This window comes from Crocodylus porosus, unplaced genomic scaffold (assembly GCF_001723895.1).
Source record: "Crocodylus porosus isolate Cpor-Errol unplaced genomic scaffold, CroPor_comp1, whole genome shotgun sequence".
Lineage (NCBI taxonomy): Eukaryota > Metazoa > Chordata > Crocodylia > Crocodylidae > Crocodylus > Crocodylus porosus.
Genome location: NW_017728939.1, coordinates 1,483,063 through 1,499,676, shown reverse-complemented (window position 1 = coordinate 1,499,676; position 16,614 = coordinate 1,483,063). Strand labels below are relative to the sequence as shown.

Genomic DNA, 16,614 nt, shown 5'->3' with positions numbered 1-16,614 from the left:
ACCATTTTGGTAATTTTTCAGACACTGACATTTCAAAGTTATTAAAACCATGGAATGATTGTAGCAGCAACACAGCGTAGTAATTTATTTTTCATTTACTAGCCACAGCAAAGACATTAGTATATCTTGGAAGCTATTACAGTGGTAGAAGTGACTAGCTTGCGAATTGAGCGCCTGACACCTGTAAGACTCACACTTGTCTGTGAAATTCCTGAACTATTCAATTCATTCCCTTCTGTATGAATGACAGGCTGGAATCTCTGCACTAGGAAATAGGTGAACAGTTATTCCAGTAATAAATCAGTGCAACTCTTTGTAAATTTAGGTCAGTTTCCCAGCATGATTAGGAAAACACTCAACCTGTCTACCTTCATTTCTGGTGACTGTTGGGGTCATGTTTATACACGGGATGTAAGAGTGACATTTGTAAGCCTTCATGGCCAGTCAGTTTTACTCAGCTGACCTCACAAAGCCTAGGGATGCTTGCTTTCACCTTCTGTCAAGTCATTAGATCTGCTCCTAAAGTCCGGTTCTACAATCCTAATCGACTGTAACTACTCCCATTGAATTCAGCTCCTTCAACAGCACTGCCTACAAGTCAACATTATACAATGCAAGAGTTGCAGTCATGCTTAAAATAGTACAAAAGCAAAAAGAGTTACAGAGAGGTAATCATGTAAGGTGCTTTATACTCCAAAAACACTGACCATCCTACAAACAGACTCAACCTCAAATATTATTTGCTTTCTAAAAAAGCATTCTCTCTGTCTGAAATGCAATCTCTGAAACATTTCCTTGCATCTGCCATTGAAGCACTTATGCAACTGGACAGAAATATTATATCATTTTAAATACTTTACGATAGAAAACCATCTTCATTGAAATCCGACACTCCTAGAGTATGCATATCGTTAATTTACAGCAGAGTTGTCCAACTGGCAGTCCGCAGGTTTATTTGGGAGTTAAACTGTGACCCACAGGGTTTGTTAATGCAGCTCCTAGAGCTGCTGTCAGTGCAGTTTTGGACCCAAGGGGGTGAATGATGCTGCTGTTCATCCTCTCACCCACTGGCTAATTTGGGGATCTTGGTTGCCACTGACTGATTACTCAAACCAGCAGCAGGAAGAAAGGAGTAGGGAAGGGAGTTGAGAGGCAAAAGCATTCATGCCCTGGGTTTCAGAGCCATGCCAGCTCAGTGGCTCTGGTAGGTGCAAAAATAAGCCACTGCCCTTGCCATGAGAGGTGGGTCATCCTAAATGGAACTGGACACTCCCGATATCGAGGATCACTGCTTCTCAGGTGGGACGCAACAATATCAATGGCTTTACATTCAATTCATCCCCTTGAGAGTAGCCAAAGCACAGAACAATAGAAGATTTTTTATTTATTTATTTATTTTTTAACTGAAGCAGATGGCGTGGTGAATTTTGCCTGCATGCTGTGTTGTATCCTATTAATATAAAACCAAGTCTGGCAGAGGGTCTGTGCAAAGACCCACCACTGCAACATTCAGGTGTGAAAAGGGAAGTGTTTGGTTGTGTGGTCTTGCAACTGTTAATCTGAATATACTACTGCAATGGCACTTGTACAGATCTAGCAGCCACAAATCATTATGTAAGGCCTCATGAAAAACAGATGCTTTTCTAACTATTTGGGTGGAAAAGAAGCTGCGATGGTCAGGGAGGCTAGGGGTGGATTGTGTGTGCAGGACATAAAGCTTCACTGCTCCAGCCGAAGGGGCTTCCCAAATTCCATTCCTAGGAAGTTCTACTTTTAAGTTAAGAAAACGTTACATATAAACATCTCTCACAAAGGCAAACTTACCTGGCTGTGATAAAAGGAAAATTAGTCTGTGCTGACTATGCTACTACATCCAGGCTTCTACCAATCCCTTTGCTAGCCAGGGTATTTCTATACTACACCACTGTAAACACGCCCTTAGTAGAGCAGATAACAGGAAGAGAGGGACAGAAGTCTTCCTTGCCCTTGTTCCACATCGGCATATTGCACTAATATGCTATTCCCAACAAACTGTATTGTCTAATTACCAGTATATCACTCAAAACAGAGCTGCATAGTAAACAAACTGCTCCCACCCTCTCCCTCCCCCATTGTCAGGTATGGTGTGCCCACCCATGAACATTTTAAATACTCCAGGGATGTAGGTATGTGTTATATTAAATGCTACATGGGAAAAAATAGGTTAATGGTGAGTTGTTCTGACAAGCTATTCTGTTAGCTTGCTTCAGATGACAGACTGCTAAATAATATTCCAGGACTAACAAGATTTTTCTCCACTTGATAATAATTTGTGATAGTCAGCCTCTTGATACTTTCTGGACTATCTTCTTCTCTCCCATACACCTGTTGTTACCTAGTCACTGTCCCTACTGTGCTTCATATCCAGTATGTTCTTCCTGAAATTCAAAAAGCTGGTGCTCCTCTGGTAGTCACTTGTTATCTGTGAACCTCTGATATTCATTGATCTTTCTAAGCACATCCACATCTCTCCAACGCCGATAGCTGCTGCGTCAGTATTCCTGCTTAGAGATAACGTTCACCACACGGAAGAGCTCTCTAACCTTGTCAGTGCCCTGCCCTGCCATTGTATTCCAATACACCCATTTTAATTTTAAGCCACTTTTCTGTATAGAAGGGGGCAAACTCTCCATATTAAAATTGGTTGCAGGTAGTTGCTCTGAATTTTAGGCATCTAATGTTCTGGTCTGTCACACATCAGAAAAAGGCTGACTTTCGTGATCTGTCCAAGAATTGACAAGGGTAGCCTTTCCTTAAAGTGGTATAGGGTTTAATTTTGCAAAACAGTATAAGATAGAAGAAAGAAAAGATGGAAGTATTTATCAAAAAAGCAGGATACTGAACCAGAAGGACCAGTGCCCTGATTCAATACAGCTAATTCTATACAAAGTCAACTGATTATTATCATACAATGAAAATCCATAAAAACCCAAAACAACTCTCTCCCTGCTTTTTATTTCTGAAAGCGTAATTATTTTTTCTCTTTCCCAAGTGCCATAAACTGCTTCCTTAATTGCTCATTCTTTGCTCTGTGCTCATTTCACCACATCACTGTTTTCTGTGTTTTCTGTAATGTAAAACACCTACCAAAATCAGTGGCAAGAGCTATTTTGCACATAAATTCCAAAACTGGTAGAAAAATCAAGCTTCTTGCAAGTCCCACAGGCTGCAAAGTGAATCCTACTCGCACTGATGGCATGCTTCATTTCGCAGTCTGTGACTCATACAAGAGAAAGGAGAGGAAGGCATTTTTAGATTGGCAAGGTGCCAAATGGAGAGGTAGGTTTCAGAGAGGTGAAGTGTAGCATCTATGTGGAATTACTAGAAAGATCACAAAGTCAATTTGCAAAATCTCATGGCTGTCCTATTGAGGCTAGGTAGAGTACTTTGGATAATAAGAAACTATAAATTAAGACCCTCAAATGAAAAAGGTGCATGTACTTTCTCTCTTTCTACATGAATATTCCAATATTTTGAACATGTACATTCAAAAATGTTTTTCTTCTGGGGGAAGGGGGAGGACTGAAGACGAGGGACAGAAGGAGAATAACAGGTAAGCAAAAATAATACAGGAGACAATATGTACGATTAATGAGCTGAAATAAGGAAATTTACTTGGCAAATGTTTCACAATAAGCAAGAGACTGTAAGAATCCAAAAGAGACCTGCCCATGTATTAAATCAGTGCATCAGTAAGGAAGGCAATATATATTACCAATATGCAACAGGAATGAGAGTAAGGGCAGACAAAATGGAAAAGTCACATACCTTTCCAGAAATTCTGGAAGAAAACTTAATACAATGGCCAAATCAGAGCAATGTATTCAGCAATGAGTCTGATAAATCTGGATCAAAAAACATGGGTAGACCACCAAAGTAAATCAGCTGAAAATATCAGAGCACACAACACAAAATGAAGCAAGAAAAGGGACTGCTGTGTGTAAGGAATGAACGTCATCTGCAGAAGGAAGTAATATTACCTGTACTATTGGGGTTGACATAGCAGAACACATTTACATTTTGGCTAAAATAGATTTGTGACCTAAACCTAAGTTAAGGTCAAGAAAGGCAGTACTATTGGTTTGTTCCAGATCTTAAGGGTCGTTTGAGAAGGCTAAGAAGAAATTGTTTACCCTGGTAAAGGAAGCTGGTAAAAAGGTACCAGGACAAATCAGTGGGAAGGATTCTTATGGACAAAAATGCCTAAGAAGAGGCCATATTGCTCAAGTTATTATACACTATTTTTCCTTAAAGCATATTCACTGTGGTCAGAAACTTAACACTTAGAAATAAACTATATCAGAAGTTTGGTAGCACATATAATCTAGTGAGTATTTTAGCAAAAGTAATTATGGAACTAACAAAACAACCCAGGTATCGGACATTCAGAGACACATACTGCTCTCATCTCTGTGTCAAGCTTGAATTTGCCATTTGCAGACTGCAGTCACACACACAGGTTCTTCAGCAATCATGTGGCTGTGAGCCCAGGGAAATGCCTGTGACTGAGGGCAGTATATGGTAATAAAACCCCCCCACCAATATTGAATGAATATGAAATGCTTTAGGGAATGTCATTTGGAATACTGTGATCTACAGGGAAAGTCAGCTGAAATAGAAGTTGAGCCAACTGCAATGACTGCATTTGGAATTCATGTCAAAACTTAACTAGCTCTACAGCTGGCATCAAGTGCCAATGTGATTTAGTAGGGCCATAATGAACAGTATCAGCAATAAAGCTGAAATATTTTAAACAGATGAAGCAAGGATGAGAAATAGGAGGACTATTCCAAAAAACCAAACAGCAACAAGTTAAAATGAAAATGGAAGTAGTAAAAAAGTTAACAAATGTCAACTGAAGTGAATATTTCAGTTAACAATTAAGGGTTTAATATATGCACATCATTAAAAATATAAGGTCCAATCCACTCAAGAATGATGAAATACTGACGTATAATTAAAAAGTGTGATTGTAGACTTTTGATAGTATATGGAAAAACAAACAGACCCAGCACTTTCTCTAGAAAAATGGCTGGAAGATTTACTGAAAACACAAACTTGAATTGTACAAAATTATTTCCAAATGTATAGCAAGTCCTGCAACACAGCACAGAACTCCATCACATTTATACACAGTTTTGATACTATGGATAGGTTACCAGTCTTTAACAATACTTTAATAGCAGAGTAACGGTGTTCATTTTAAGCAGTGATACTGCACCATTGGCATCTCAAGCTTTAGTTGCAGTGCAGAACAAAGCTCCCAACAGCTGTGCTGGCATGCCACAATACACAGCATTTAAACATGGCCTTAAGTAGCTTAAAACATTACACGAGGAACAAGACTAAGTGGAAAAAGTTCAGGAGGAGCAGAGGAAAGACAGCAACAACAAAAAAAGTGTGAAAAAATGGAAAAGAACAGAAGGGCAGGTACTCCAAACTGGAAAGAGGGAGGAAATGAGAAGAGTAGCTCAAGAAAAACTTCAAATGCCTTTTCTGAAGGCCTGAGGCTAAAATACCTAATTTAATTTATGGAATGAACACTGGGGGAAAAAAAAAAAATCACAGTAGGGAATACAATTATATGTCACTAATGCCCTAATTTTAAAGTACTTACACTTTAAACTAATTGGTTAAAGGATAGTGCACAAACAAGCTTTAGGGTGGAAACAGTAAAGTTCAGTGAATGAGAAAGGGTATTTTTATTTTTACAGGGGAGTCTGAATCTAACACTTCTTGCACTGTCCTGTAAGATGATCATGAAGTTACATCTTGCTGCTCTGTTGCCTATGACATACTGACTGTAGACTCCACTACATTTATCAGAACAAGAAACATCTTCTGCAGAAGAATGAGAGAATCCCCAGATTTTAATTATTCCAATATCTACTTGCTACATAATATAGCTCCCAACCCATATTACACATGTGCTTAAATTTCAGATAGTTTAACAGCAACCCCAGGACTGCTCAAAAAATATGGCAGGAAACCTGTATTATTTCATGATGGATCTTCAGCAAAAATCTAGATACATTCCAGATTAATTTTCCTACTTGAATCCAAAATCTGTCTGAATGGTACCTTGAACCATAAAAGTTTGGGTTTATTTGAATAACTCTTTATAAAAATGTTTGTGAGGGACAGTTGTTTCTATTCCTTCAAAAGCAGCTTAAAATCTTTCCTTTTCAATATTACAAAATTTCTCTCTCTCAGTATTTAATCTTACTTTTAGTTCAAGCATCTGCAAATTCATTCCAGGTACTGACTCCATTTGGGCTCAGCCATCCTGTCCCCCAAATAACCACAAACTATGATTGCTTATTTATGGTAACTCGAGTATTTATGGGTCCTCCACTGGTTGGAAAATGTTAGGTGTTCCTACATTACAAATAATAGCATAAAACCCTTTCCAAGTGACCAACAAGGAACAGGGAACACTGTCTACAAGACACAGACAGTGGTTATTGAAGGGGAACAACAAATAGGGATTTTTTTATGCAGTCAATTCTGTAGGGAATACAGCAGAAGCAAGTCTTTAAGGGAAACTAAGTGTGGACACAGCACGGATCTGACCAATTAATGCTAGGAAGCCATATTGTGCATGGAGGCTTAATGGAGAAACACTGGCAGTTTGCAATAATTATTAATACAGTTGAAGAACCTTGGATTGCTGAGCTGCACGCACAGATTTAAAGCAACAATTTCACCTTTCAAGCACCAGTGTCCCCAGTTGTATATGTTCTCCATTTACCACCCCCATATGAGGGAAGCTTGCAAGAATGCAGAAGTCTCATGAATGTGACTAGGTTGCCCTAAAGAACAAGAACGCGACTTGGCTGCCCTAAAGAACAAGTGGGGGGAGTGCAGTAGCACTACAGAGAAGTCACTGGTTAGTTCTACACTGACACTGTTGGTGGGGTGTGTAAGTACATGTGTGTTTTAAATAGTGTTGTGATATGTTGAATGCACTGGTTGTTTTGCCTACAAGCTTGGTGGTGTTTATCTCAAACAAACACAAAATTACTAAATTATCACAGTGGAATTACAAAATGATTAGTGCTATTTTTAGAGCAGATCAAGAATTATAGTTTGCCTGTCAAATTTTAGGACGCCTGTCAAAGCACTCGAGGCTACTTGCACATAATCATGATATACTGAATTAGGAATGAAAAAAAGTGAGGACCAAGATGACAAGAATGCAAAAAAGGGAAGAGACCTCCATATAAAAACAGCTCTGGCTGATTTGGTTACCAAAGCAGCAAGCTCTTTTTACTACTTCATTCTTTCACATCCTGGGATACTGCTTTTAAATTAACAAATTGACAACTTGAATTTGTTAGTATCAAATGGCAGCCAAACCCTCTAAGAGACAGTACTGTAAGAAATGTGATGCTGTATACTGGAGCTGCACATAAAACTTTTTAAGAAATGCAGCTATCCCAGTTATTTCATCAAATATTCACCTAACCCTACATGTCAGTTCAGACGAGGCAGAAGGCATCATCATGCTGCACATTCATTAAGAAGCAATAACAGGATTCTGACAGAGTCTGCTTGCATTAAAACTTTTTTAAAGGACTGCTATTAAATATTAATTTATAAATAGACGGGTACTTTGTAGCTTCCAAATGGTATTTTAACTAGAACCGAAACACCCCTGAGCAGCAAATAAAAGAGCAGAACAAAAAAAATCCTCTTACTGATAAGCTGACTGCTAAAAGCAAGCAACTGAACTGAAAATGAATCAGAAGAGTTCATATGGAAATAATAAGAAATTTATACTTTCTGAGCACTTTTTTTTCAGAAAAGTTATTGAAATTAGCCATTAACACGTCACTGCATACTATTTAAATAAGACTTGCAGGCATCTGATTTCAGATATTATCCCAATTTAGCAATGCAAAAGAAAACTTTTTAAACAGAAGATTTTTTAATTTTAGTGAGAAATTTTTTTAATGCTAGAGGGTTCACTATAATCAGAATCACAATTTATATACTGCAATGGAAGTGAAACAAATACAGGAAAGTCTCTGTATCAGCATACACCATAAAATAACTCCCTCTTGTAAATGTTAGGATATTTTATACACATTTGCTTTTATCTTCAACCTACTGCATGCACAGATCTCACCTGAACTATAAATAGGAATGGTACATTATTACAGCTCATGATTTTCAACAATCAGCTTTTCAAATCTCAACAAAAATCCTCTCTTACCCCAAAATTGTGCAATTATCATTTGACATCCTGTTTGACATCTTTCCCTTACTCCCTCAAGGATGTTACTTGATGCTAAAAGTTTCGAGCTTCAGTTGGCAAGCAGGGCAGTTACTTGGCATCTAAGGGAGCTGCTAAGTTTAATATTCAAATGAAACATGCACAACTTAACTGTGCTCTTTAAATTGCACTTTCAGGATTTAAAAATGTGTTATTCCACACAGCCAGTCCAAAAGCTGATGTATGCCATGCATAGAACATGTCAAGGCGTGTTGCTAATAATGCCAACGTGGTATGTTCGCTCCCTGGTTGGACCAGATGACCTGTTGAGGTCCCTTCCAGCTTTATTTCTCGATGATTCTAAAGTTAACGGAGTTATTTCAAGGCATGTTATTATCATACGGAGCATTTCTGCACTGAAGCAATAGTATAAATATGCTTGTAGAATTCCTCTTTCTAAATGCCGTTTACATTATAAATACAGTTAGCGTCCCGTAGTTAATAAAGGCAAGACTTATGCCATGATGTGGGCTACGGACATGTTCAGAACCCTTCTCAACCAGGTTACCCCCTTGATTCATTTATGAAGCCTATTTCATCGTTACAGGGGACAAGAAGGAAGCCACGGACTGATCATGTCTGTAATATTTTGATTATTCCTTCATCTATTATGTTTCCTCTTCACACAGCTTTTTTTTTGTTTTTGTCTTAAAGGATGGCTCCATTGGTAGGTGCTTTAATACAGACCAGGTGCTGGCAGCTTCTGAAATTTGTACCACTGTGTCATCTAGATTTATTCTGAGCAGAGCTATATTACACAGTATGAAAAAATGTTCCAACCTTGGCTCCACAATAGCAAGAACTTTCAAGGGAAAAAGTTCTTTTGCATGTGCAAGCAAGGCACAATAGCTTTGTGTGTTAGGACTACACCAGAAAACAAACACATCCTTATTGAAAGAAAGATATAAAATCCGTGGGGGGCGGAAACAGGCTGAGCATCTCCCCAAATCCACGGCCAGTCCCATGGACACAACAGTCGAACGTCCTTTGAAATCCACGTTGCTGAATTGAAACCCAAGCCCCTTGACTCCTCCGCGATGTCAATCCCCACCTCCCACCTCCACAAAACGCATGGCCGAGATGCGCGACCGCTCTCCATCAACGCCAGGAAAGAGAGCCAAGGGGGTCTGTGAGACCGTGCGACGGGTTTACAAACACGTGCTGCCATTGACTGCTGGGGATGAGTTTAAAGGGACGCTGCGACTTCTTTTTTAACCCGAAAAAAGGGTGAATATCAGAAACGGCGCTCTGCCGTCCCCCGGTTCATTCTTAGCCGCCGAATAAGGGCTCAGAATAAAACAGAAATAAAAACACTGACTCCAGAGAAAGCTGTGAAACGGCCCAGAGCCAAACCAGGCACGTCCTGCTTCAAAACCCACAGACCGTGAGGATGAGGAGGGCTTCACGCATCCCCCTGCACAAAGCGGGGTGTAAACACGGCCACCGCGTCACCCTCCGCGCCGTGAGTCTCCCCGCTGCCCCTCGTCCGCGCAGGTGCAGCGGCGGGGCTCGGCAGCAGCAGCCCCGTCGTGCGGGGCGGGGGGGGTGGCCCGGCGGGGACAGCACCTTGGCCAGCAGCGCACGGACCCCGGCGCCCGGGCAGCGGCCTAGCGGGCGGCGAGGCGGCGCTGACAGGCCCCGGACATGACAGGCCGCACTGCGCGGCGGGCCCGGGCCCTACCTGCCGTAGATGCCCTCCGTGATGCGGTTCCGCTTCAGCGGCCGCCGGAGTTTGCTGCAGTCCGCGCTCCGCCGCTTCATGGCCGCCGCCCCACTCACGGCCGCCGCATGAGGGTTGCCCCTCACCCCCCCTCCTTTTTTTTCTCTCCCCCCCTTTTTAATTTTTTTAATTTATTTTTTTTTTAATTCCCCCCCCCTTTTTAGCCCTTTTTTTTTATCCGGGAAACAAAGAAATAAAAATAATTTCTGGTCCGTCCCTCCCCGCCGTGTCCCCGCGCACAGCCTCCGCGTCCCCGCCCCGCCTTTGCGCGCTGCCAGCCAATCAGATGCCGAGCCCGGCGGGATGGACGGGAGGCGCGGCCCGTCGCAAGCTCCGAGGGAGTGATGGACGGGCTGAGAAACCAATGAGAGAAATGGTAGCGCTTGCGCTGCGCCGCCCACAGCGCAGGAGGAGCAAGGCCCGGCCTCAGCTGTGAGTGACGTCGCTTTAAGCCAATCAAAGAGTGAGAAGGGTGAATTGACAGCTCGGCCTCCAATTCCTGAAGGGACTTTGTTCGCTCTCCACCCCCGAGTTCTTCGCAGGAGATGCCCATCCTCCTGCTGTGAGTGACAGCAAGATTGACCAATCAAAGAGAAAACAAAGGCAGATGGACAACCCGGCTCTCCACTCCAGAATGAGAAAAGGCGAGATGGATTCCTTCTGTCAGTGTGACACCAAACACTCTCCCCCACCTTTTGATTGACAGCTTCACTGACTAATGGGCTACTAGTCCAGGGATAACGTAATTCCCAGGGGCAAAGGTAAGAGCGTTTGTCCCGCCTTGTCTTTCTCCCAGAAGGCCACCTGTCTGGACACTTCAGCCTCCCAGAATGACTGACGGGCAGGTTGACCAATAAGAAAGCAGAGAAGAGAACACCCAACCCTTGAGCAGAGGGAAAAAAGGGGCGGAGCGAGGGAATCATCCCCTGCCCCCCATCGGCTAGAGGAGGAGAACGTTGCTTGGAACCAGCCAGTCAGAGAGCTGGAGGAGCCGGGGTTTGGCCAGTCAGAGACTAGCTCATGGTGACAAATGTACCCTCATCTGAGGGTGGCAACTGCTCCACCAGGAGTTGTGGGTAGACGGGCCTCATGGGAGCCCCTCGCTGGGCACAAGGGGGGTGTCCCTGCCTAGGCCTGCCGAGATGGAAGCAGCAGGGGCAGAGCCATGTCCTCAGGGGTGCCCCTGCCCCTTCAAGGGCAGCAGGGGGAGGTCTGAGGTGACCCCCATGCCCGCCTGCACATCCCAGCGCTGATATCCCAGGACAGCCCTCGCCAGGGCGCTGAGGGGGGGCAGGGGAGCGGCTGCACTCTCTCGCCTGCCTGGGGACACCCAAGACCCTCACAGGGGGTGCTCAGCAGTCGGTGTTTCCTCGGGTCACCTCGTGGCAGGTTTCCATGCAGCCAATGGGGCGACATGTGTACCAGAAGCGCACCCTACGGCCATGATAGACATCCTGTTTGTGCCCAGAGTGCGCATAGTCTCCTGGGACCCCATGGACATGTGCAAAGTCTCTCAGAAGCGCATGTGACAGGCTGTGCCGGTGTTGTGCCCGGCCATGGGCCTTTGGGAGGTGACTGTGCTTTTTCCAGGGATGAGCCGGCTGTGTGTGGGCCGTGTGTGTAAATAGCCGTGTTGCGCCTGTCTGGATTCAAGTTCAGCACTGGGATAACGAAGCACATGTCAAATGAGACATCCCTTTACAGCTTGTGTGACTCTTCGCTGTGTCTGAGAGGGGTGAAGCTGCCCTGCAAGCTGGTCTTGCCAAACTGCAGAGGAAAGTGTACTGGCATGCTAAGCAGCAGCTGGTAGGATAAGATGTGTTCTTTTTCAGATGGCTCCTGTGAAAGATGCAAGGGTAAATCCCTAGTAGGCTGTGTGTATTTCCCTCCTGGCCATTCAACGCCCAGTCTGTTCCTGGGAGTTTCACTAGACCTGTGTAGACAGGGCCCAACTGAAATCCTGACCACCAAATCCCTGTCAAAAATACGGCTGTGCAAAAACAAAGGGGTCTCTTTGCAAGATGCTCCTTGCAGAACTGGGGATGCAACATGCTTACAAATCAATGGGAAAGCGATTAGCAGCTTGCAATGGAGAGAGGTCTGCGCAGAGAATGTCGCTTATCATTCCAGCTGGGAACATTTCCAGGAAATGACCAAACAGAACTGGGAAGTATCACTATAGAGCCAGGTGTTTTGATGTACACATTCCTGCCTGGTAGATATTTTCTTCACCAGTAGGTGGCTTTCTATCCATTCTTACACACTGCTTCTCTCCCTAGAACAGGCAAGTGATTTCGCCTACCATGAAACACACACACATCTCTTCAAACCTGTGCCCTTTGTAAGTGCTATTTAAAATAAATCTCCTCAGAAACTCTAGCAATGTCATTTTAACAAAATTGCTCCTACCTCTGTTTTATGGTGCTTTTCAATCTCTTTTGCACCTCACATGCAGCAGTAAAATACATTAACTCTGGTCTTGTATGGTGTTCCCCTTAAACATTTTTAAGGGTAGCATTTGGCTGAGGTGTCATCGGCACCTTTGTGTATATGGATTTAGCAACTCTGAAGCCCTCCATATATTTCCAGACCAAGAACATGGCAAACATCAGGACAAGCTTCCCCATACATTGCTTGTCCATAGGCCTTGTATATCCCTCTAGGGATGAAAAGAGAGTCCAGGGCCCCTGGGTGGAGATTGCTTGCGACAGGCCTAATCCTGCAAGCATCCCCCAGTCACATTTAAGTTGTTCGTAAGTAGCAGTGAAAGTTCATATTTAATTTGGACCCTGAAAAGAGCCAAGCAGTTTTGGTTCTACAGTCTCACTTGAAGGCTGAAGGCAAATTCTCAGCTACATCAAAAGATCCATAGACAGTAGCTAGAGGAAACATCACCTGACATTGGGGCTGGTTCTGTGCTTCCCCTGGCCGCAGAATGAAGGAGGCATATGACTGCTCTAAATGATACTAGGACCAACATCTTCAAAGAATTAAGGATACCAAGGCTTAGAGCAGGGGTGGGCAAATATTTCAGGTGAAGGGCCGCTTACTGAGTTTTGGCAAGCCATCGAGGGCTGGATGAAAGGCACACGGGGCAGATAAATGTTAATTTTCTACATTTGTAGGGGCCTCGTGGGCTGGATAGAATGGCCTAGCAGGCCACATCTGGCCTGTGGGCTGCATTTTGCCCACCCCTGGCTTAGAGTAACTCCTTCATGTACCCACTTCCACAGCTGTGCCATTTACATGGGGATCCAGGTGATGACCTAGTGCGGCAGGTGCTACATTAGCTCTGTATCCTTAGCGATTCTGCAGTGTGGGCTAGATTAACTTGTTTTGGGAGAATTTAGGCTAGAATACTGGAACAACCTAACCCTATCTAACCTGAGAATTGAGGTCCTAGACCAAATAAGACTTTCCCCCAGTATTTGTGAAGAAAAGTTCAGATCTCAGGGAAAATCCTAGCTCAGTTCAAATCCTTGGCAAAACTCCTGTTAACTTCAATGGGGCCAAGGTTTTCTTCTGGTGTTCCAGTCCATACCCTTCTTTAATTATAACTGAGCTGTATGAATAGACCTCTGATACGTTAGAATATTACCATTTTAATGTGCATAGTATTGTAGTTCATAAATCCACTAGACCATAACTGACATTTGTTGTGGCAAGTCTAGACTCCTGACCTGCTTTAGATAAGAAGTTGTTCCTTGCTAACGCCTTTTGGCCTTTCTTATCTCTTTGAAGTCTTTATTCTCCCCTTTCCTTTTGCTTGAGGCTGGTAGAACATTTCTGTAAAAGGGATATATTAATGTGCATGTATTTCACATGATTTAATGCATGATGGCTTCTCCATATTCTCCCAATCTCCGGTATCGTTTGTTTGGGATCATACTTTTTTTGGAAATTCTTTTTTTCATCCTATATATTTTGTTTTTAGACAGAAATCAGGCTTCCTCAGGATACAGAAAAATCTACCCAGGTAAGAATTGCAAAGCTGCTCTTAGAGGGAGGGGTCATCACATGCTTTTCTTCTTTTGTATTTGCAATAGGGCAGATATGCTTCTGAACAGTGCTGCAAATTTGACAGTTGTGAATGCCAGTATCACATTACTATCTTTTAAATACCTTTCACTCCCCTGCATTTTGTGCAGTCCTTTGCACCAAAGCAATCCAAGGGAAAGATGTTACACTAGTTTACTTGTGTTTCTGTATTTGTTTGTTTGCACCTGTCAGCACTTGTCACCCAGGTAGGTTTAAGCTCCTTGAGGGCAGGGAACATCTTTGTGCTGTGTTTGTAGAGTATCTTAGCACGTCAGTGCCCTCATCCATGGCTGCCTCTGACACAAACCACAATGCAACAATAATTCAGTGTGGGAGTATTTTGCACCCAGTTCCTGTTGTAAGTGAATGGATGGGATGCAGGATAACAATTTGGGAGTTAAGAGGTTAAATATTGAACTAGGTTGGAGAAGTGGATCAAACCTGGGGTGAGTGAGCAGTGAAGTTCAGAACCTGGATCCATGCTTCCCACAAGATCCACCAGGTTTCTGAGCCAACATCCTGGTGGATTGGTTCCAGGTTCCTAGATAAATCTGTTAAATAACAGGTCCTCTGCTAGGTTTTCTGTTTCTGCTGTCAAAGGAGCTGCTCTAGCTACCTTGGCAGCTACATTCTCATACTCAATTTTAGTCCTGCTTTGTAAGCATTGGCTCTGCTAACAGTGTGCCCAGTACTGCATGTGACACATGTATCATTTGCACTTATCAACAATGTTATTGGCAGGTTTTGGTACAGCTATAACATATGATACATGTCACTGTGCAAAGATTGACTGATTGATCTGTAACGTGTCCTTGTGAATGTTACTGCTTTCATTTAATAGATTGGGAAACTGAGGCACAGGGTCACACTGTGAGTTAGGAGTCATTTAATATTTTCTGTGCATGAAGTAAAAACCTTAGAAATGCCTCTTTGTGTTTACCTTAAGCCTTGCTTCTAGTATTGAACCCTGTATGCCTGCAGGAGAGTGTACCTGGTAGCAAATCTGGTGCAGCTGCCAGGCTTAGGGGTTCAGGAATCAATGCATGGGGCATCATCTTCAGCGCCACGAGCGATGCCAGCCTCTGTTTTGCTTCTTTTCTCCACTCCTCTCTGGGCCTTCTTCTGTGTCATCTCCTCCCCAATATGGGTACCCTTTCTGCCAGACCACTGACTCTGCTCATTCAAATCCCTCCTCCTGACTCCCTCTTTCCCTAATGCCCATCATGAATGAGTCAATAATAATTCACAATACCCATCACTGAAAACCCCAGAACAGCCATTTCAAATCCCCTTTCTACCTGCCATATAGGGCACTTGTACATGTAATGAAATTTGCCCTTTCTTGCATTCCAGCACCATTACTGTTTGCACCTGTAGGGTTTCCTAACATTGTAACACTAGTCCTCCTTTACCTCCCTGCTACTTGCTACTCTCTCTAGTATCCCTTCTAAAAACATGCTGTCAGAGCAGGGGCCACATTACTGATTGTTCTGTGAACTGCCTTGAATGCTTTCAGATGGTGTGAAAAATTATGACACAGAGAGAGCAATTTTGTCTTGATGCAGCCAGGGGCTAGGACTGTATCTGGGAGTTATTCCATTGGCCACAGTGAGACCACTCATATAAGTATCTGCAGATTCAGGGCCTTCAGATGTTCTAGCAAGGAACTTTTCCATAACAGGCTCGAAAGCAGTGATCTCCAAAGTGGGGTGCACAAGATGATCCATTGGGGTGCAGGAAGAAAGTAGTAGAACTTCTATTTAGATGTATATTTATATAAATATACATATATTGGGGGTATGTGCTCAAACATTTTTTACTGATAGGAGTGCGTGAATATAAATATACATATATTGGGGGTGCGTGCTCAAAAATTTCTTACTGATGGGGTGTGTGATCAAAAAAGTTTGGAGACCACTGCTCTAAAGTGTAACCTGTCTGGCTGCTTGTAGCAGATACTTTGAATGTTTAAATTGCGTAACACAAGCCAGAAACTTTTCTGGTGAGACATGTATGCACGCTTGTCTGAGGTGGGGTCTAAAATCAGCATGAAACAGAGATGCTGCTTGTTTCTTGATAAGGGAATTCAGTTTCAAAGCACGTTTCTTAGCAGACTGTGACGCAGCCATAATTCAGCTTTCCACCCTGGCTGGTGTAAATGAATCCAGCACCCCACTTTGAAAAGGAGAGCCCATGCTTTTAAAAATGAAAGAATACAACACTTTTCATGTACTCTGGCCCGAATCTGTTCTCAGCTGCTCTGATAAAAATCCAGTGTTATTCCATCAAAACTGATTTGGTTTTGTTGCGACAGTGAGTGGAATTGAGGTCCTTTGTTTTGCAGACTGAGTCTAGGAGATAATTTTAAAGCACATATAATCTTCTCATAACTGTGGATGCCCATCACAGAAACCATCTGGCAGATGTTTAGTACACTACTGCTCGTGAGTATAGGGAATTGGCCTTGACAGCCCAAGAGGTCACTTGATGACCTTTTCAACTTTTTTTTCCAGGTACCTATAGAAACAAAACTCTAACA

The 16,614-nt window shown here is 43.0% G+C and overlaps 2 protein-coding genes across 2 annotated transcripts in view; one reads left to right on the top strand and one right to left on the bottom strand.

Moving 5' to 3' along the window:
• Positions 1–10,144, bottom strand: part of TMEM57 (transmembrane protein 57) — a 44,120-nt gene extending 33,976 nt beyond the window's left edge. The window contains exon 1 of the mRNA XM_019547638.1: positions 9,999–10,144. Within this exon, the coding sequence (XP_019403183.1) occupies positions 9,999–10,078 (80 nt within the window). The 5' untranslated portion in view covers positions 10,079–10,144. The remainder of the gene's footprint in view (positions 1–9,998) is intronic.
• A 3,520-nt stretch (positions 10,145–13,664) lies between these two features.
• Positions 13,665–16,614, top strand: part of RHCE (Rh blood group CcEe antigens) — a 17,344-nt gene continuing 14,394 nt past the window's right edge. Inside the window, exon 1 of the mRNA XM_019547634.1 lies at positions 13,665–14,013. Coding sequence (XP_019403179.1) covers positions 13,872–14,013 — 142 coding nt within the window. The 5' untranslated portion in view covers positions 13,665–13,871. The remainder of the gene's footprint in view (positions 14,014–16,614) is intronic.